Genomic DNA, 22,082 nt, shown 5'->3' with positions numbered 1-22,082 from the left:
GGAGGGAGGGCAGTTTATTCCTCCCCTCTTGATGGGGCATGGTACAGAGAGGGGCGAGAGGTCTCTTGATGGCAGCGTGAGCGGTGGCGTGATGGTTAGAGTATAGTAGTACATGTGCTTGTTGTTGGGGACAGGCTTGTTGGCACTGAGGCTATAAGCCCAAGAGAGGGAGAGAAACGCCTGTGACACTCACCTGACTGCACAGGTGAGTAAAAGCTCTGGACAATATCATTTTCATGGAGATAGTTGAAGTCAGTTGGTCCATGGAGGTTAGTTGGTTTCATGGCCAAGATTATTTACTCGGATTAATGGAAGCTATTGACTTGGTTATTCAGTGTTTCTTGGCCTCTCTGTGTGTCATACCTTTTGTTAGAGATGTCTAGGTCAGTGGTTTTCAACCGGTGTGCTGAATATTTGTGACGGTGACCTGACCTGTGGAATGCACATGGAATTTTGACTTGGGAGCTCAGCTAATACATTGACAATACATTAATACAATATCGGCATTGGCACATGGTTACACCTCTATCGTTGTTTTTCAAGTCCAATGTGCTCAGGCCTCTCATCAAGAGAAAAGTAATTTGTATAATTTTACTTTGCCTGCAAGAACGATTAGCACAGGCAAGTCTGATTAGGCTAAGCTGTACCACAGCCTCCAGCATAGAAACAAACCGACCATGGCTTTGTGTCCGTGGTTGAACCTTTATAATGCAGAAAACCGGTCCTCTCTAGCTCAAACCGTTCACAACTAAAGACATATTTTACCTGAGCATATTTTAAAAAAACTTCTGCCGTGGATTCTTGGACGCTCTTGAAGGGGTAGCCTACACTCAAGTGAATCATAATGAGTAAGGAACTATGCCAACTATTAAAATAGTTCAAATAAACCCTATTTAATCTATAAAAAAACATTTGTCACAGAAAATAGAAGATTTGTAGTAGGGATCAGATTAGATGGAGGTCATTACCACTAAATAAATTAGTAGGGAAATGTTAGGTGTTCTATAGAAATGTTTATCCCATGAAGGTGTGCCGCTGTTCATAAAAGTTTGGGAACCACCGGTCTAGGTGCTGACTTTGGATGAGTTGTTACACTTGAATGACTCTTGCTTTTCTACAGTAATATTGAATGTATGAGGAGCAGTGTCTATATGACGGTTCAATGTGTCCTCATCAATACAGTGATACAGCAAATGTACTGGATTTCAGTTGTTTTTCATTTAATACTCGGCGGCATGACTTGAAATTGGTAAGACATTGAGGGAAACGAGAATGCTTCTCTTCTTGATTTTCATATGCAGTAAACAAAAATAGAAAATACGTCTTTCAACATGTATTCTAAGGTGAGTGGGTAAGTGAAGTGGCAAATGAGCAAGTGAGTGATCTAGTGATTGAGTATTGTGTGAGTTTGTGTGAATCTGCATTTGTGTGTGTGTGTGTGTGCGTGTGTGCGTGCGTGCGTGCGCATTTGCGTGAGTTGGGGCTAGTGAAAGCCATGCAATAATCACAGGACAGATTTTCCTCCGAGTACCACACAGAAATGAACAGTTCCTGCTTTTACCAGACCTTTTGCCAGTGTCTCACCACAATAACTTAGAATTCTGAAAGCAGATACAACAGCAGATGAAGATTCCAAATATAAATTTGGGCGGACTGTTTTGAGCTTATTGTGCCATAATGTCCATGTGTCCTTTCTTTGGCTCTTCTCCTGCGTGACCGCTGATGCGAAAAAAGACTTTATAGGAGTGAGGAACATGGTATTAACCGACACACTCCTTCAGTCTATATGTTGTACAAAAGGAAATACTACCAGTGTGGGAAGGTTATGCGAAGGCAAGGGATTCGGACATTGGGAAGGTTTGGGGGAGAATTGAAAATGGCGATACGTATCTTTCCGCAGTAGGTCTTGGCCTCATGCCTGTGGTTCTATGCAGGTGACTGCTCTGTTTGTCGCCCCCTACTGGGCAGGGCGGAAGAGAGAGCACTCTAATGAGCGAGGAGGCCTGTGGCTCACCATCTGCCCACTGTGCTGGGACTGCATTTGGCAGCACTTTACTGGATACTGGTCCAGAGACACACGGCTGCCAGGTAGAGGATACACACATTAGTATAGACACACAGAAATGCACTCTTGAATGCGTGCAGGTGCACACACACACACACAAATGCACTCAGAAAATACAACCCCGCATGCAAATCAAATCAAATGTTATTTGTCACATGCGCCGAATACAACAGTGAAATGCTTACTTACAAGCCCTTAACCAACAATGCAGTTTGAAGAAAAATACCTACACAAATAAGAAATAATAGTAACAAATAATTAAGAGCAGCAGTAAAATAACAGTAATGGGGCTATATACAGGGCGTACCGGTACAGAGTCAATGTGCGGGGGCACCGGTTAGTCGAGGTAATTGAGGTAATATATACATGTAGGTAAAGTTATTAATGTGACCATGCTTCGATAATAACAGAGAGTAGCAGCAGCGTAAAAAGAGTGGGTGGGTGTGTGTGGGGGGGGGGGGGGGGGCAATGCAAGTAGTCTGGGTAGCCATTTGATTAGATGTTCAGGAGTCTTATGGCTTGGGGGTAGAAGCTGTTTAGAAGCCTCTTGGACCTAGACTTGGCGCTCCGGTACCGCTTGCAATGCGGGAGCAGAGAGAACAGTCTATGAGTAGGATGGTTGGAGTCTTTGACAGTTTTTAGGGCCTTCCTCTGACACCGCCTGGTATAGAGGTCCTGGGAAACTTGGCCCCAGTGATGTACTGGGCCGTACACACACATATAGTACCAGTCAAAAGTTTGGACACACCTACTCAGGGGGTTTTCTCTATTTTTACTATTTTCTACATTGTAGAATAAAAGTGAAGACATCAACACTATGAAATAACATATGGAAATATTGTAGTAACTAGAAAAGCGTCAACAAATCAAAATCTATTTTGTATTTGAGATTCTTCAAAGTAGCCACCCTTTGCCTTGATGACAGCTTTGCACAATCTTGGCATTCTCTCAACCAGCTTCACAAAAAGACAGTGGTTGGAACCAAAAATCTCAAATTTGGACTCATCAGATTCAACAGATTTCCACTGTTCTAATGTCCGTTGCTCGTGTTTCTTGTCCCAAACAAGTCTCTTCTTCTTGTTGGTGTCCTTTAATAGTGGTTTCTTTGCATCAATTCAAACCATGAAGGCCTGATTTACACAGTCTCCTCTGAACAGTTGAAGTTGAGATGTGTCTGTTACTTGAACTCTGTGAAGCATTTATTTGGGCTGCAATTTCTGAAGCTGGTAACTCTAATGAACTTATCCTCTGCAGCACAGGTAACTCTGGGTCATCCTTTCCTGTGGCAGTCCTCATGAGAGCCAGTTTCATCATAGCGTTTGATGGTTTTTGCGACCGCACTTGAAGAAACGTTCAAAGTTCTTTAAATGTTCCGGATTGACTGACCTTCATGTTTTAAAGTAATGATGGACTGTTGTTTCTCTTTGCTTATTTGAGCTGTTCTTGCCATAATATGGACTTGGTCTTTTACCAAATAGGGCTATCTTCTATATACCACCCTTACCTTGTCACAACACAACTGATTGGCTCAAACGCATTAAGTAGGAAAGAAATTCCACAAATTAACTTTTAACACGGCACACCTGTTAATTGAAATGCATTCCAGGAGACCTCATGAAGCTGGTTGAGAGAATACCAAGAATGTGCAAAGCTGTCATCAAGGCAAGGGGTTGGTACTTTGAAGATTCTCAAATATAAAATAGATTTTGATTTGTTTAACACTTTTTTGGTTACTACATGATTCCATATGTGTTATTTCATATGTTTGATGTCTTCACTATTATTTTACAAGTAGAAAATAGTAAAAATAAAGAAAAACCCTTGAATGAGTAGGTGTGTCCAAACTTTTGACTGGTACTGTACATGCACACATAGATACTGTACAGGCACTGTACATGTCACACCTACATTTTGTCATCATTTTACAGTTTGTAATTGTGGCCTTATAAGCAGTACTCTACCTCACACAGACTGTGTCATGTGGAGTGATGGTGGAGGGGTGGGCTTCTCACAGGCAGCTACGAGTGCTGTGTGTATGGGAGGGGGGAGCGGGTGTGCTTTAAGACCATCTGCTCTTTGGATTATTTTAGTGGGGGCCAGAGCTTGTGGACCAGTGCACGTCACAGGCGAACAGCAACGCAAGCTGTGAGCTGGCCTGTTCCGGAAAATTCCTCCAGTTTCTGCCTCACAATGGGCAGTGTTCCGCACACAGTGTTTCCTTTATTCATATGAGCCACCAGCGAGCTTCACATACATACAGTATATGATATTAAGAATACAAATTATCTTGGCTGAGCTGGCTCCTTCTCTTGAGGACAGTGGGGCCATTTGTTATTGGTTGATCATTTGGAATATGGAATATGAGTCATGATAATATGGCAAGGTGTCATGGCCTGTTTCGGCCTTACTGATTCTGTGTCAATAGTCTCATTGTTGCACTAGACATCATGGAAATAGCCTACACTAGGCCATATGCAGTGTACACTATGATTTTCTCTTTGAAGAATAATTGTTAGAATGAAATAATAGGGATAAGGATGCCTGTGATTATTCTGCCTATTAACTAATGTGTTGGCGCTGGGATAATGCACCTCCCACAGGCTATGTGAAACACCATGAAGAACAGGAGGAGTGGTGGAGTGTACGCCTAGGGAGATTCTCAATTTATGAAAAGTACGCCCTCTCCTCGACTCCTCCGTCCTCCTCTCCTCCGTAACCCGGAAACCGATAAGTGGGGGAGGAGAGCGTCAATTCGTTAGTTGGCGAATGAAGAAGTGTCCTCCTCTCCTCGATTATTTAATCAGAGGACGCACAAGAGCATCCCAACGGCGGCTAGCACGGAAGGGTTTTAACGTCCGCCACACCCCCTTTGAATCAGCTGTTGTTTTCTCGAAGGAGAAAAGTATGCACACATTTAAAAACGATACACTACTTAACCTTTTACCTTTAAAATGTCTTGCACAACTAGCTACATTTGGTTTTTATCACTTTACACATTTATTTGGGGATTCCACCCCTAGAAACGTCATTTGCCTGATGACGCGCAAGTGGAGAAGGGGAGTCTCATTTCATACAAGCACATTTGTTTCCAGATTCCCTGGACAGAGGAGAGGATGCAGGAGGCGAGCAAAACCAATTGAAATTCTCCCATAGACTCCTAAAGGGGAATTTGTGTTGCAGTCATTTTTACAATGTGAATGTTTCAAGAGTGAAGGTCCACACTAAGGTCATTTAGTGTGGATGACCTTAGTGTGTACATTTCACCTACGGTATTTATCACAATACAGAACTGTGACCTGTAGCAGTGTAATGTTGTTATTACTGTATAACACACAGAAACCAACAATCATGAGTAAGAAACAACTTTCTAAAAATATTTCATCAAGGTGTTATTTTTCTCTCTTTCTCTTTACCATTAACTAAAGTATAGCAGTTTGGAAATGTTGCTGTGCCAACATTGCTAACACTGACAATGCGATAGTGGACAGATTAGCAGATGAGCATGCATACAGTCGTGGCCAAATGTTTTGAGAATGACACAAATATACATTTTCACAAAGTCTGCTACCTCATTTTGTATGATGGCAATTTGTATATACTCCAGAATGTTATGAAGAGTGATCAGATGAATTGCAATTAATTGCAAAGTCCGTCTTTGCCATGCAAATTAATTGAATCCTCAAAAAACATTTCCAATGCATTTCAGCCCTGCCACCAAAGGACCAGCTGACATCATGTCAGTGATTCTCTTGTTAACACAGGTGTGAGTGTTGACGAGGACAAGGCTGGAGATCACTCTGTCATGCTGATTGAGTTCGAATAACAGACTGGAAGCTTCAAAAGGAGGGTGGTGCTTAGAATCATTGTTATTCCTCTGTCAACCATGGTTACCTGCAAGGAAACACATGCCGTCATCATTGCAATGCACAGAAAGGGCTTCACAGGCAAGGATATTGCTGCCAGTAAGATTGCACCTAAATCAACCATTTATCGGATCATCAAGAACTTCAAGGAGAGCGGTTCAATTGTTGTGAAGAAGGCTTCAGGGCGCCCAAGAAAGTCCAGCAAGCGCCAGGACCGTCTCCTAAAGTTGATTCAGCTGCGGGATCGGGGCACCACCAGTACAGAGCTTGCTCAGGAATGGCAGCAGGCAGGTGTGAGTGCATCTGCACGCACAGTGTGGCGAAGACTTTTGGAGGATGGCCTGGTGTCAAGAAGGGCAGCAAAGAAGCCACTTCTCTCCAGGAAAAACATCAGGGACAGACTGATATTCTGCAAAAGGTACAGGGATTGGACTGCTGAGGACTGGGGTAAAGTCATTTTCTCTGATGAATCCCCTTTCCGATTGTTTGGGGCATCCGGAAAAAAGCTTGTCCGGAGAAGACAAGGTGAGCGCTACCATCAGTCCTGTGTCATGCCAACAGTAAAGCATCCTGACACCATTCATGTGTGGGGTTGCTTCTCAGCCAAGGGAGTGGGCTTACTCACAATTTTGCCTAAGAACACAGCCATGAATAAAGAATGTTACCAACAAATCCTCCGAGAGCAACTTCTCCCAACCATCCAGGAACAGTTTGGTGACAAACAATGCCTTTTCCAGCATGATGGAGCACCTTGCCATAAGACAAAAGTGATAACTAAATGGCTCGGGGAACAAAGCATCGATATTTTGGGTCCATGGCCAGGAAACTCCCCAGACCTTAATCCCATTGAGAACTTGTGGTCAATCCTCAAGAGGCGTGTGGACAAACAAAAACCCACAAATTCTGACAAACTCCAAGCAATGATTATGCAAGAATGGGCTGCCATCAGTCAGGATGTGGCCCAGAAGTTAATTGACAGCATGCCGGGGCGGATTGCAGAGGTCTTGAAAAAGAAGGGTCAACACTGCAAATATTGACTCTTTGCATCAACTTCATGTAATTGTCAATAAAAGCCTTTGACACTTATGAAATGCTTGTAATTATACTTCAGTATTCCATAGTAACATCTGACAAAAATATCTAAAGACACTGAAGCAGCAAACTTTGTGGAAATTAATATTTGTGTCATTCTCAAAACTTTTGGCCACGACTGTACACTCTCAGCTCTGTAAATGTTTGACATGACTTAGGAGGAAACCTCCCCCAAGTGGACACGTACATACACACACACAGGCACACACACACACACACAATGACCATGGCGCAGGGAAACACTGCTTTGTCCCAATGGAACGAAAGCGAGTGGAGGAGGATGAGGGGATGGGGGAAGGAGAGAGGAGGAGGCGGGGAGGAAGGTCACATAGCTGTTGTGTTGCCGTAAGGGCCACAGTGCGAAGTGTGTTGGCACGCCGTGTGCCTCATGTGTGTAGGGGGCTGTGGCATGCTGCACATTCGTTTGTACAGACTCCAGTCTGTGAATGAGGTATTCACTCTGACTCTACCAACCTTCCCCCACCCAGGCCTACTCAGCCCATCCTCAAGTGTGTTTGTGTAGGGATTCCCTTGAAAACATCCTTGGCTTGGTGGATGTCATCATTTGGCCTATGACTTAATGGCTTATGGAGACAGTGACTCACTGTAATAACCGTTCCACCATGAAATAGAAGTATTCTTTGTTGCATTGATATGTAAAGGTGGGGGTCCTTCTAGTTGCTTGCTGGACCATGTTGTCATCCCACATCCACAAACATACCTTATGCAGGAAAATATTTGGTGTGTGTGTGTGTGTGTGTGTGTGTGTGTGTGTGTGTGTGTGTGTGTGTGTGTGTGTGTGTGTGTGTGTGTGTGTGTGTGTGTGTGTGTGTGTGTGTGTGTGTGTGTGTGTGTGTGTGTGTGTGTGTGGTGAGTCCAAGGGAATGCTCAAAACATTTTACAACACCAAAATTCTTGTTTTTTTTGTTGTAATAAAATAAGAACCATTGTTGTTCGTTTCTAGATCAGAATCTCAGGTTTGCATCTTTTGGCTTAGTTTTTTAAATATTTCCTCATTTTGGTTGCAAACGGTAGTCAACGTGGGCACCGTACAATAACTAAAGCCTCTAACTGTGGGGATGTATGATTCCAATGGAACTGTTTGGAAAATTGAGAATATTGTCATCTGTATGGGTATAAACCCAGCCATACTTATCTAGTCATACTCACTAGTCATAGTGATATTATGACTCAACTTCCACTCACCCTGAGGTCACTGGCTCTTTGTGGATACAGTAGGTCCTAGCAGGGAAGTTATCTAATGCTAGCAGGGTTAATTTGACCTGGTTGTGAGAGTCAAAAGCCTGGTCCATGGTCTGAGACAGAGAGACAGGCAATAGCAGAGAGGGCGATAGAGGAGAGGAATGCGTGGAGTGGGCCTAGGAAAAGGCAAAGAAATGTTTGAATTCATATTCAAAACTACCCACCACACACATTCACAACAGCCTGCAGCTCACACAGTCTCTCTTCCCCTCTTTCCCTCTCTTTCTCTCTCTCTCTCTGCCTCTGTCCCTCTTTCTCTCCTCGTCCCCTGTCCTAGAATCCATAGAACCCGACAGACAGGATTTTTCAACCTTTGGAGACCCACAAGGGAACCACACGCTCGGGGAGAACGTAGAACCGACAGAACCGAGGGAAGGAACCGAGAGGGAGCCGGAGCCTGGTGCTGAAGCTGGTATGAGGCAAGTGGTCTATGGCTGGTCTCTGTGCTGGCCGTTTGTCTGCCAATCAATGGCTCTCGTTGTTGTTGCTGGTGGTGTCAGTGCCCTGCTCTCCGGGCTATTCTGTTCCTCCTGACATGGCTGATGTGTTGACTCTCAGCTCAGACACAGTCCCTCTCTTGGGGTTTTGTCTAATGCAGATGGTACAGCTTGACGCAATGTTTTAGAAATATTTTAAGGGCATTGGCTATGATTGCCATAACCTAGAGCCTCATGGTTTGGTTTAAAGGGGTTCAAGTCAACTTTATAAGTGATCTGTATGTGGACCGTACATTTTACTTTGGTTTTCAAATGTGTGTGTGTGTATAAGTGTTATGACACAGTTTGGAAATACGCACGAGCGTGCTCTTTGTGTGCGTACAATCGCTTGTTTGAGAACGGGATGTTCGTGTGCCTCAGCCCAGAATAACCTCTCCCTGTTGTTGCCAAACTGCATAAAACCAACAGAATTTGCCCTTATTTTCCGTAGGAACACAGCTTATCAGCCTATAGACTGTCTGGGGACATAGTGATGTGTTAATCATGGAGCTCTCCAACACAATCCACTCTTAGGCCCACCATCTGCAGCCGCCGGCTGCTCGGAGGGAGGCTAAAGACAAGTCTTTGCCTCCATAGCATCATGGATGACATACAGGGGGAGATACAGACTGGTAGATACAGACTAAATGGTCCAAACAACCAACGGACCAAATGATTATGGTTGATGCCATGGTGTAATGTAGTGGATAGGGGCCTAGGGACTAGGGTAGTGAGTCATGGTTCTGAACAGGGCCCAACAGTGACTGTCTGTCGAAGACCTGGGACTTACGTATGAATAGCCTAATGAGTGACTTTACTAGCACTCACACTACGTCGCCCGAACAGGTGCCGTCTGAGAGAGAGCGCGAGGGAGAAAGAGAGAGTGTGCGTCACCATGTCTATGTGCCAGTGCCTGTGAAGAACCTGAAGAGTCTGTCTCAGGCAGCAGGGCTGATGTCATCGCCTGATGCTGATGTCAATTGTTGTGTGTGTGTTTTTTTTTTGTTTTTTTTACAGAGAAGATAAGGGAGAGGGCTGTTGAGGTGCCTGGATGTGATTGGGCGCCCTCTAGTGAACATTACTACTACTACTACGACCACCAAGCTGAGGAATCAGACATTTTCTGTCTTGGCTACTTTTCGCCCATTGAGCAATTCAAGGTAATAGTCAGTAATGTCTATTTTTACACACAATCATATTGACTTTTGTCGTTGTTACCTGAGATAAAAGCAACATAGGTTCATTAGAATATATATATAAAAAATATAATTTAACCATTGCAGTTATGTCACCACTACTGACATTAGTTATATGTCACTATATTGGCATATTCAATATATATCACATAGCATTGGGCTCCATTGGTCCAGAACAGAATGGTAAAGTGTGAAGTTGTGGCTGCGTAATTGAAGTCCGATGTCTGTTGCAGAGGTCTCCGGTTCAGGGTTAAATAGACACCATGTGGTGTTTGGAGCTGCTTCTACCAGTGTTGCTAATCATCAAAGGTAAAACTCTTATGTTTGTCATTCCCTATTCAGTGTGAATAACTACTCAATTACACCACAATAACTCAGACTGGGGAAATTAGTTTTAAGACTACAGATGTAATACTAGAAATGAAGTAATCTAGATACAGTTGAAGTCGGAGGTTGACTTTATTTTAAGAATGTGAAATGTCAGAATAATAGTAGAGAATTATTTATTTCAGCTTTTATTTCTTTCATCACATTCCCACTGGGTCAGAAGTTTACATACACCCAATTAGTATTTGGTAGCATTGCCTTTAAATTGTTTAACTTGGTTCAAACATTTCGGGTAGCCTTCCACAAGCTTCCCACAATAAGTTGGGTGAATTTTGGCCCATTCCTCCTGACAGAGCTGGTGTAACTGAATCAGGTTGTAGGCCTCATTGTTCGCACACGCTTTTTCAGTTCTGCCCACACATTTCTATAGGATTGAGGTCAGGGCTTTGTGATGGCCACTCCAATACCTTGACTTTGTTGTCCTTAAGCCATTTTGCCACAACTTTGGAAGTATGCTTGGGGTCATTGTCCATTTGGAAGACCCATTTGCGACCAAGCTTTAACTTCCTGACTGATGTCTTGAGATGTTGCTTCAATATATCCACATCATTTTCCATCTATTTTGTGAAGTGCACCAGTCCCTCCTGCAGGAAAGCACCCCACAACATGATGCTGCCACCCCCATGCTTCACAGTTGGGAGGGTGTTCTTCAGCTTGCAAGCCTCCCCCTTTTTCTTCCAAACATAACGATGGTCATTATGGCCAAACAGTTCTATTTTTGATTCATCAGACCAGAGGACATTTCTCCAAAAAGTACGATCTTTATCTCCATGTGCAGTTGCAAACCATAGTATGGCTTTTTTATGGTGGTTTTGGAGCAGTGGCTTCTTCCTTGCTGAGCTGCCTTTCAGGTTATGACGATATAGAACTTGTTTTACTGTGGATATAGATACTTTTGTACCTGTTTCCTCCAGCATCTTCACAAGGTCCTTTGCTGTTGTTCTGGGATTGATTTGCACTTTTCGCACCAAAGTACGTTCATCTCTATGAGACAGAACGCGTCTCCTTTCTGAGCTGTGTGACGACTGCCTGGTCCCATAGTGTTTATACTCGCGTACTATTGTTTGTACAGATGAACGTGGTTCCTTCAGGCATTTGGAAATTGCTCCCAAGTATGAACCAGACTTGTGAAGGTCTACAATTTTTTTCTGAGGTCTTCGCTGATTTCTTTTGATTTTCCCATGATGTCAAGCAAAGAGGCACTGAGTTTGAAGGTAGGCCTTGAAATACATCCACAGGTACACCTCCAATTGACTCAAATGATGTCAGTTAGCCTATCAGAAGCTTCTAAAGCCATGACATCCTTTTCTGGAATTTTCCAAGCTGTTTAAAGGCACAGTCAACTTAGTGTATGTAAACTTCTGACCCACTGGAATTGTGATACAGTGAATTATAAGTGAAATAATCTGTCTGTATACAATTGTTGTAAAAATTACTTGTGTCATGAACACAGTAAATGTCCTAACCGACTTGCCAAAACTATTGTTTGTTAACAAGAAATTTGTGGAGTGGTTGAAAAACTAGTTTTAATGACTCAACTGTATGCAAATGCACTGTAAAACTGATTTGGTGGTTTTACTGCATTGACCCAGTTGCCTTTTAGAGTGTGTCAAACTTACAGCAAACAGCACTAAAACAAAAGGGTACAGAGTAGACATAGGATCCTGGCACACATGGCAGCAGGGAATCAGACTAATGTTCCAGTGCTTTCTGATGGCTGGCTTGACTCAACCTTGTCCCTCACTTAAACAGTGGTGCCAGTGGTGCCATATGGTTCCTCCACATAGGGTCTCTGCTCTTACCATCTCAACCAGGGAGAACATCATGATATCGCCCTCTGTTCTCTCTATCTGTTCATCTTTTCTCAGTGATTCCATTTGAAACTGTAGATGTATTATAGATTGATTGTTCATTGATACAGTATACAGTTTCGCTCTCAATATTCCCATTTCCAATCTTCGACCCATATCCTTCCTTCCATCCCTCAGATGTCAGTGGCCAGTGGAACGTATGGATACCCAGGGACATCTCGGCCATGACCAACTCCTGCGTGGTCATCCCCTGCACATTCATGTACCCGTCCGGTATCCTGACGAACCGCGGCACCCACGGCATCTGGTACTTTGGTCAGCCCTACCCCCAGCTCTTCCCTCCTGTGGTGATCAAGACGCGCACAGAAATCGTACATGAAAGTTACAAAGGGCGTACCAAGCTCATTGGGGACCTGCAACAGAGAAACTGCACCCTGCTTATCAGTAATATAGGTACAGAGCACTCAGGGAGGTACTACTTCCGTGCCGACCTGGGCGGTGCCAACATCTACACCTACCCAGATTTCTCTGAGCTCAAGGTGCTGGGTAAGCCTGCTGAGAGACCCTGAGAGGTTATGTTTACAATTGTTTACAGTTGAATGTGTCACATTTATGGGCTGGATTGCCCTTGCCTGGTACCATATCTGTTTGTGCTGTCTTGCCAACGACTGTGGACACTGTTTGGCATGACAAGGCATGACAATGACAGTAGGAGTTGGCAAGCCCAAATATGTCTGGGACCAGGCTAGGATTGCCCTAGCTGGGATTATAATTATTATAGTTTTAATGAGAATTGGTAAATATTGTGAACTGGTGAATCTTCACTCGTACGCTTATGGCCTCTCTGTCCCCCAGACCAGCCCAACATTGACATCCCGGAGAAGATAGTCGCTGACGAGAATCTGAAGTTGACGTGCTATGCTCCAGACAACTGTCCAGAGACTCGCCCAGAGATCCAATGGATGCACACAGATTACCTGCCTGAAACTGAGTATACCGCAGGCTACGTGGAAGAGAGCAACACAGCCGTGCTGTCCAGCACGCTCATCTTCACCCCCAGGCCCATACACAACGGTCAGCTGCTGGGCTGCAGGGTCTACTACCCCAACACCACCCTGGTCTACGAGAGACTCATCTCTCTGGATGTCAAGTGTAAGTGACCAACTGACTGTTGTCACCGAACCTGTAGCTTTGAATCCTCAAATTCTGTAAGAAGTGTGTCATTGGGACACAACAGGGGACACATTATGTAATGTGGGGGATTATATTAATATAGAAAAACTAATCTTGCCGACTAAGCCAAATGTAAATTAGCAGTGTTACACATATTTCTGATATACACATTGTAGAACCATTGTCAATATCTACAGTCATCCATTATTCTACATCTAAAGTAGAAGGATAGTAACTTGATTTAGAAATATATTGCATGATTGTGACATGGTACGCATTGGGTATGTTCGCCTGACATTCAAATCTGTTTTTCTATGTTTCACCTTTTGTTTTTCTTTGAAACAATGATGAGTGCAGTGTTGGGTCGGGTTTAACCAGGTTATACACTTGTCACTTTTACAAGTCTAACCCCACCTTCCCCTTCCTCTCACCCCAGATGCCCCTCGCTCGGTGTGGGTGAACGGGTCCATGGAGGTGATGGAGGGCAGCTCGGTAACACTGAACTGCGAGGTGGACAGTAACCCTCCTCCCAGGATCTCCTGGCTGTTTGGGGACCAGGAGCTGCTGTGGGACACGGCTTCCAACGCTTCGCTCTCCCTGGAGGACTTAACCCCCTCTCAGGAGGGCTTCTACACCTGCGTGGGGGATAATGGCTACGGCGTCATGAACACATCCATGTACCTGGCCGTCTTGTGTAAGTGTTATTGTGCAACATGGTGTTTCTGGAATAATCAAAAATAGTTACATTTAACCACTGTAGTTATACAGTATGTCAACCAAGCTGACATTTTAGTTTATGTCATTTGCAGTGACATATGTGACCGACCGACTTGGTTCGGTCTTATTTAGTAAAATTTGAAATTGTGTTTTTTACATTGGATAAAAGTAAAGACTCAGAGCTAGAAAATAGTATATCAGACACTACAGTTGAGGAACAATGGGAAAGTAATTCTGCTTTGAAAGTTGATAAACTTGTGACCCCACTTTTAAGAAAATGACACTAAAATGTTTTGGTAGACCTACTGGAGAGCTCTTCTTTGTCTACACCCATTAAGCATTGTTCACACCCTCTTAAGACATAGCCCCACCCATCTCTTTAAGGATTCACATGAGGCATTGTGCTAAACAGTGAGTATGGTCATGTACTAAACAAGATTTCAAGACTAAAGGCTGGTCTATCAACATGTCTGTAAACAGTTATCAATGAATTATTCCAGGAAAATAAACTCACAACACAATCATTATTTACAAGTTAACGGCAAGCTAATTGCTTACGGTTATGAGTGTGACAAAATAAAAGCAGGGCATTCTACCAGAGAATTTTAGAACTTGGACACTGTCTCGTTGGACTAACGTTATATCTGACTTTGGTGCAGTTCATGCTGTTCTTCACATTACAGTCTCTGGTAAACACACACTATATCAAATCAAATCAATGTTTATTTGTCACATGCACAGGATACAGAAGGTGTAAACTGTACAGTGAAATGGTTACTTGCATAGTGGAGTCTTTTGTTCAGACATGTAGATAACTAGCTAGCTAGCTAAACAATGAAACATTATCCCAACTCGTAGCATTAGTACCCTGCATGAATCTACAGGTAGCTAAACTAGCAAATTGCTCTGAGATACAAATAATATTACTACACAGCTAACAGTACGCTTTAACTTGCAATGAAAACGACTTTCTGACAAAATTAGAAATTTATAATATCTGAAAATGTAGCTAGCTATACTCTTTTACATGTATACAGTACATGGATGAACGCTTCTCCCTTTCTGTCACGGATGACATGGTTGCCCTTAGTTTTGAAGATGTAATCCAGAGACAGGTGTTTTAGACAACAGACTTCTGTGTTTTCTTTTCGACTCCCTCCGCATTTGCTATCAAACGCTTGAATTTTCTCCATCTCCTTAGCTATCATACTCTGCTTCCACCGGGAATTCACTGATTTCAAAACTCGGCCCTCCAGAAAGTTGAAAACTATCTTTCCAAAAAAAATCTGCGTAAGAAAGGATTACCTAGACATACTGAGCAGCTCATTATAGACAGAAGCATGCTACATGGCAGACCAATCCGAACTCATCTCTCGGCATGTCCAGCCCATCCATTATCTCAGCCTGTCCAGCCCGTCCATTATCTTAGCCAATCATGGCTAGTGGGAAGGTTCCTGACTTTTTCTGTGGCTAAACCTACTAGGCTTGTAATTTAACAATTGTATTCATATTTACAGATGGCATACACTTTTGTTATTAAGGCACATGAAAGTTCACATGATCCAGAAGGCATTTTTGCCCCAAAACTTATTTTGATGAAAACAATTTAATGTTTGCAGTCAAATGCCTCTCCTGTGAAGAAGTGACGCGCAATATATATAACGACATATTAGTCATGTGATAAACCTGGCCCATAGCTTCTTGCTCTTGTTTATACACAGTAAAACATGTTAACTCCTTTCTTTCTCCTCATATAACTCTACCTTTCATCCCCTCCCTATCTTCCTTGCAGACCCTCCCAGTGAGCCAGTGGTAAACGGCTCCCTGACCATTTTGGAAGGTTCCTCCATCTCCCTGCAATGTAGCACCCAAGGCAATCCCGCGCCCACCCTCACCTGGCTGAAGGACGGGGAGCTGGTGGGCACCATCACGGCCGAAGAGGTGTCTGTGCTGGAGCTTCTGGAGCTCACCCCTCAGGGAGACGGACAGTACCGCTGCCTGGCAGAGAACGAACACGGACGAGCCAGCAGCTCCCTCAACATCACTGTGGAATGTGAGTGGGTCATCATGTCATGTGGTATCATAACATATGGTATCATATTGTATTGTACCACCTACATTACACCACGCTACACCATGCCATCCCACTCTACATGTCAGTCATACCCCTACCTCCACCCTCTTTTCAGACGCCCCTGTCCTTCTGGACGAGTCCAAGTGCACGGTGGTGAGGGAGGGAGTCCAGTGTGTTTGCATGGCTACGGGTAACCCTGAGCCCGTCATCGAGTTCTACCTCCCCGACAAGAACATCACCATCAACGACACGGACGGCCGCTACAACTACTACACGCACACGGACGGCCACACGTCCACGGGCATGATAAAACTACGGGAGAAGGGTGAGCGCTTGGGCAACGGTGCTGTCAATGTGCACTGCAGCATTAGCAACATGTACGGGTCGGAGAGCTTTCATCTGGAGTTACAGCAGGAGAGTGAGTACAGAAGTTCAGGTTTATCGTTAAACACAAAAAAATGCATACAATTAAAATGCTATATGTTGTATAGCCAAGCATACATGAGATATTGAACTGAAATCAGAAGTGTAGTACCTTTATATAATATCTAGATTGACTGTAAAAGTAAGAGCATAAACTGGCTACCCCATTGGCTTGATATGGCATTATCTTGAATGTAAATACGTTATAGTACTATGACCTAGCTAAACAGTATTTTATGTTTCTACATTGTCTTCAATATGATGTTCTTGTCCGATGTTAGAGAAGTACATGATGGCAGTGATCGTTGGCACCATCGGTGGAGTGGCTGTCATCGCCTTCATCATCGCAGCAGTGAGATATGTGGGCCATAACAACAAGAAGTGAGTATCCACCCTTCACTAACTGTGACAGGGGTCAATGCGAGTTACAGGTACAGGTCATATCCTGTTTGAATTGACGATAAGGAAACACTTCAGCCTAGCCATCCATTCTAAAACACCTCTGTGTATTCATGAGTGAATGATTGATCGATGAACGGACTTGAGAATCATAGTCATAAGTTATGCTAACGCCAGAGCGAGTTCAATTCATTTGCCATCCCTAGTCCTATTCCTGAAATACTCTGAGATGGAGATCCAAAATGGCTGCCTGGTGGAGTGGGGTTAGCAAGCCAGACTAACCGTAGCCTATAGTTTGCAGGCTCAATACCCTGCTTTGATACTGCTTTGTACCCTTGACCTGCTATGCTAAAAATACAGCCACGGTAGCCTACTTAACTAAGGTGCTTCAGCATTATACCAATACATCACATTCCGACAAAAGCTTTTACTGAAAGTCGCTCCCAGAGAGGGTGTCGGCTCAACCGCAACTAAACCCATGAAACAATAACCACAACCATGAACGTCGACCACAACCATGAACCATAGGCCTGTAGATTATTAACTACGTTGGGAAACAGGCCCTTGTTTTAAAATGGATGCCCAGGCTTGGAGTGTCGCCCTGAGTTAGTTAGTGGCCATGAGACCGAGTCTGATCTTGTGACTCCACCCCCCAGAGAGAATGGCAACCCTGGGCAGGACCTGGTCTCTAAACTGGAGAACCCAGCCTTGTACTACAGCACAGTCAAGAAGGACAAACAATGTTTGAGGAAGAAAGTGGTGAGACATGTTGATGATGATGACTATAATGATGATAATGGCCATTCTCAGATCTGTCTTAAACGGGAGAATGATAGCTTACCCGTTGCTGATACTGAAACTATACTATACCCATTCAATTCATGTCCTATTTTTGATGTAAAGTAAGGTTCATTCCGTGGAGATACTCACTAATAATAAAAAACCTATATGACCTCTTATGTTAAAGAGAACATGTAAACTTCCCCAGCCAACTACTGGCCTGGCCTGAGAATCCCAGTACCACTATAGCTATCTATCACAGTTCCACTGGTGTAGCTGCGACCATAGCCTTTCCAAACCACTGTTTTCTGCTTCATCGCTTCTCTGCGTTCTTCTGTCTCTGTTTTCTCTTCCCTTACTCTTGCACAGCTTAAGACAGAGCTTCTGGGCTCAAAGTTTAACTCCATTCTAGAGGAGAGCACGGTAAGGTTCCTAAACAACCCAGCCCCAATCCCAACTCCAAGTCTCAGTGGTAGACAGCATCCCTCACACATCCCAGACAGCAAAATTATACGATGGCCCAAATTCGGCCCTAATCTACAATATTACGACTTACCATTTTATTCAGTTAACCACTTGGTGTTACGATCCTGAAGTGGATCTGTAGCATGAAATGTCCAGACCTTGCCTGGCAATGTGGCCCACATTCAGACCAAAAGTAACTCTGGGAAGTTGTTAGAGCCACATAACTCAAACCAGAGATGGCCCATACGCAAAGTGCCAACCCTCCCCCAGTTCGCATCTCCTACATTCGGACCAGATCTGGGCCATATGACTCATTGTGGTGCCAGAACTGAGCCACATTGTATGTGTCACAAAACAACCAGATCTGGCCCACAGTCGTCTGCTGTCTGAGATCAGCTTCCATGTGCTGTATTGCCTTTGATTTCCACGACTACTGTTGCACGGCTGCCTCGATACTAACAGGATATGCTAAACCGCCTCAATCTCCTTGTTTTATGCCTCTGCTCACTAATAACTACTAACCCTCCTTTCTCCTCTCTCAATGTCTGTCATGTTATCCCTTTATACTCTGAATGTTCTGAGGTGTCAATGGCATTGGTGGAACTGTGCTGATATAACCTGTGATTCTTAATGGGCCTTCTCTCTTTCCGTACCTTCAACAGGGAGAAGACGGGGATTATCAACCTGTGGGCTCTATGGCAGACCTGGAGAGGCAAGAGCTGAACTACGCCGCCCTGCAGTTTCTGGGGGGGCGCTCCAGGGATGGGGGAGCCTCAGGGAGGGGGGATGACGGCAGCGACTACACCGAGATCAAGGCCAAATGAATCGCGATCCTTCCCTGATCCATCGTCACCGCGGGACACAGTGGCAGCCATATTGTCGCCCCCCTCCTCACGTCATTCGCCCCCTCTTCAAACGTCTTCCCCCCTCCCCCGTAGACACCATCACCAACCATCACCATCACACCAAGAACCCCCATCGTCTCCGCCCATCCCTGAATCATCTCAAATGACGTCCCTGTTAGTCGACCCCCCGGCCTCCAGGGGGAGCCCCAGTCACATCTCGCCACCCAGGACTGCTGGTAGCTACTTGCAGGGTCAGAACACGGCCCAGTGGACAATGTAAAAAGATCTTTGTATTATCAGCATCTGTCGGTCTCCCAGCTCTTACTCTACTGTTCATAGTCAAACAATTCCCTCACAACAGGTGCAATGTGTTAGTTACTGTACTGTACTGTATCATCTAGATTCAATGTTGCTATTTCCATCTCTACACCATTAATTGTTGGCATTGCTTTTCTGGGGCTCCCCTTCTGTATGTCACCCTATATCATACTCATAGCTAGCCTGGTTAAACCAGATTGAACGCTGCGCTCACCGGTTTTCCTGTGAAACGCAACGCAATCAGTTTGGATATCAGGCTAACTTGTACCTGCTCCTGTTCTAGATCTGTCCGTTATAGTTCTTCTCCACTGTGTCCGCTGCCAGTCGAAGTGTCAGGGAAAGGGGTGTGTTTTGTGCTTTTTCTTTTCTTAATCTCTATTTGTGACCCTGGATCTGGAGGAAATGAGGGATCTCTTCTCTCTTCCTGATCCAGTGGTTGTCAACACTGACCAGTGTTCAACAAACGTCAGGCCTGATACACATCCAAATGAAGCCAGTCATCTTCATCTCACATATTCTGTTCCCACATATAGTTCAATAGTGATGTGTGCTGTGACTCCGTGGCTTTTGATGATGATGAGAAATAAATATTTCTTTGATTTTATATAAAGAGAGAAGATGGATACTCTTAGAGGTTTGTCGAGCCTCGAACACAAGGTTCTGTTTGTGCAAGAAGTGGCCTGATTTTTTAGTTTTTATGCATTATAAGCACTTATTGCATTGTGTTTTGCTCTTGAGGAAATATGCCGGGGTAACACAGAATGTTCTATTTATGCCGTTGCCAATGATTTAATTACTAGTATTTTTGGACAATTTCTGTTTTGCTAAGGGGAAGTGTTAACTTATCCTTAAATGGGAACCAATAGGTTAGAATCCATTTTTGGATCAATCTGGCATACAATACTCAACTGTAACACTCGCACAGCAGGCCAAAATGTATCTCGTTGAGACAATGTGTGTGTGTGTGTATGTAAACAGTGCTGAAAGATCAGCGAACACTGATCACTGTGGCTGTTTCAAAAGATCACTTTACCTGAGACCGCTTCCCACAAAATGTCTTCTTCAAAGGTTGTGAAGTGTGAAATCGATGCCTAATCCTATAGGGTTGTATCAGATGAGTCATTTGAGTGGCACAACAATGAAGTTGTTATACCAGTTGGTTGTGCTATTCAAATATACTTTATCAACTCATGTAATGTAATGTAAGCTCACTAATGGCAACACTAGATAACAATGACTGTTAATACAATATTAATACGCTGCATATGGATGGGTAAAAGGATACCAGTATACATTATGTAAATAAATACCCTGCATGACTATTATGCTGTCAGCCATATGTGTAAATACACTACGGTATGTACATGCTCACTACAACAATGGTTTACACAGGCAAGTCGGATACATGTTCGGTAACACTTTAATTGACTTCTCTGTCATAAGGGTGACATAACGCTGTCATAACATAACACATGTCATTTTCGGTCATGAAAACTGATGTCAAAATACTGACAACCCTTTACACTGTCATGACACAAATTGGTATTTATGTAAATTAGTTGGCTAGCGGTATGCTAAGCCAATAAGCTGACTGAAGCAAATATTTGTGCCATGACAGTGTCAAGCTTATGTCAGCTGTTATGACTGTTAATAACATATTTTATGTAATTGTTCTGACATGGTTAAGTCACTAGACCTAATGGCAGAGCGTTCAAGATGTGTTACCCAACATTGAGACATGCCAATATGGACATCCGATTAGTAACACTTACTGTCGTCAGTTCTCTTGAGCGCCTCATGGGGGGTTTATTTCTTTCTGAACCTGGGAACAAAATGGAGAAGCGTTGTTCATGTCTTATCTAATTTGTTTGTCACATAGTGTGTTGTAAAGCAGATTTGTACTTTCTTTACTTTGTGGTATTCATTATTATTATTGTGAGGATTTTTTTTATATCTTTGACACAATAATTCCGATCAGAATTCTGCAATCCTTCTGCAAATTAGCACTGTTATTACTTAATGACAATAAGAGCTCTATGATGACGTTTGATCATTCTCTTTATTTTACAAGTCTGTCCCACCTCAAGCAAAGCCATCTTTCTTTGGTTCCAAACAACAAATAAAAAAAGTAAACAACAGAGAATGTGACTAGTTCAGTTTGTTATCTATATAGTTTATCTGTTCTGTCGTACCCAAAACAGTATGGAAAATACACCCTGAATACATTCTGTATCTCCATGCATTAGTATTACTTTATTGATACAGTATGTAACAGTTATTCCCCCCACACCACACCTCATTGTTTGCAGTTGCTACATCTCACAAAGCTTTATTTTAAACCATTTCACTTGATAATATTTGCAACATAGTTGAAGATAAAAACTTGTAACTTGTGCTTTTACATAAAATACTACACAATTCGGTTATAATAGATTTTTTTTGGTGCATAAATCCTGAGAGATTATTCTGAAAAAGAGGTTGACTTTACCAGCATAAACATTGTGGATGGAAATGTGGTAACTGACATACACTACATGACCAAAAGTAAGTGGACACCTGCTCATCGAACGTCTCATTCCAAAATTATGGGCATTAATAATGAGTTGGTCCCCCTTTTTCTGCTGTAACAGACTCCACAACAACCTCCACTTCTGGGAAGGCTTTTTACTAGATGTTGGCACATTGCTGCGGGGGTTGTTTCCATTCAGCCACGGGCACTGATGTTGGGCGATTCG

General features: G+C 43.4%; 1 protein-coding gene across 5 annotated transcripts; it reads left to right on the top strand.

The window, feature by feature from the left end:
- Positions 1-43: 43 nt before the first annotated feature.
- LOC115177436 (myelin-associated glycoprotein) lies at positions 44-21,490 on the top strand. Of its 5 annotated transcripts, XM_029738191.1 has the most exons (13): positions 44-205; positions 8,561-8,695; positions 9,777-9,919; positions 10,189-10,264; positions 12,331-12,699; positions 13,009-13,305; positions 13,763-14,020; positions 15,836-16,096; positions 16,233-16,535; positions 16,822-16,921; positions 17,596-17,698; positions 18,089-18,142; positions 18,847-19,008. In XM_029738191.1, the coding sequence occupies exons 4-13, from the start codon at positions 10,219-10,221 to the stop codon at positions 19,006-19,008; spliced, it is 1,953 nt and encodes a 650-aa protein (XP_029594051.1). In that variant the 5' UTR covers positions 44-205; positions 8,561-8,695; positions 9,777-9,919; positions 10,189-10,218. The 5 variants fall into 5 exon arrangements, with proteins under 5 accessions (XP_029594051.1, XP_029594059.1, XP_029594069.1 ...); XM_029738199.1 differs by lacking the exons at positions 44-205; positions 8,561-8,695 and having other exon boundaries at positions 18,847-21,490; XM_029738209.1 differs by lacking the exons at positions 44-205; positions 8,561-8,695; positions 18,089-18,142.
- The last annotated feature ends 592 nt before the right edge of the window (positions 21,491-22,082 follow it).

This window comes from Salmo trutta, chromosome 3 (assembly GCF_901001165.1).
Source record: "Salmo trutta chromosome 3, fSalTru1.1, whole genome shotgun sequence".
Lineage (NCBI taxonomy): Eukaryota > Metazoa > Chordata > Actinopteri > Salmoniformes > Salmonidae > Salmo > Salmo trutta.
The sequence above is the reverse complement of the archived record's forward strand: the minus strand, read 5'-3'. Positions and strand labels throughout refer to the sequence as shown.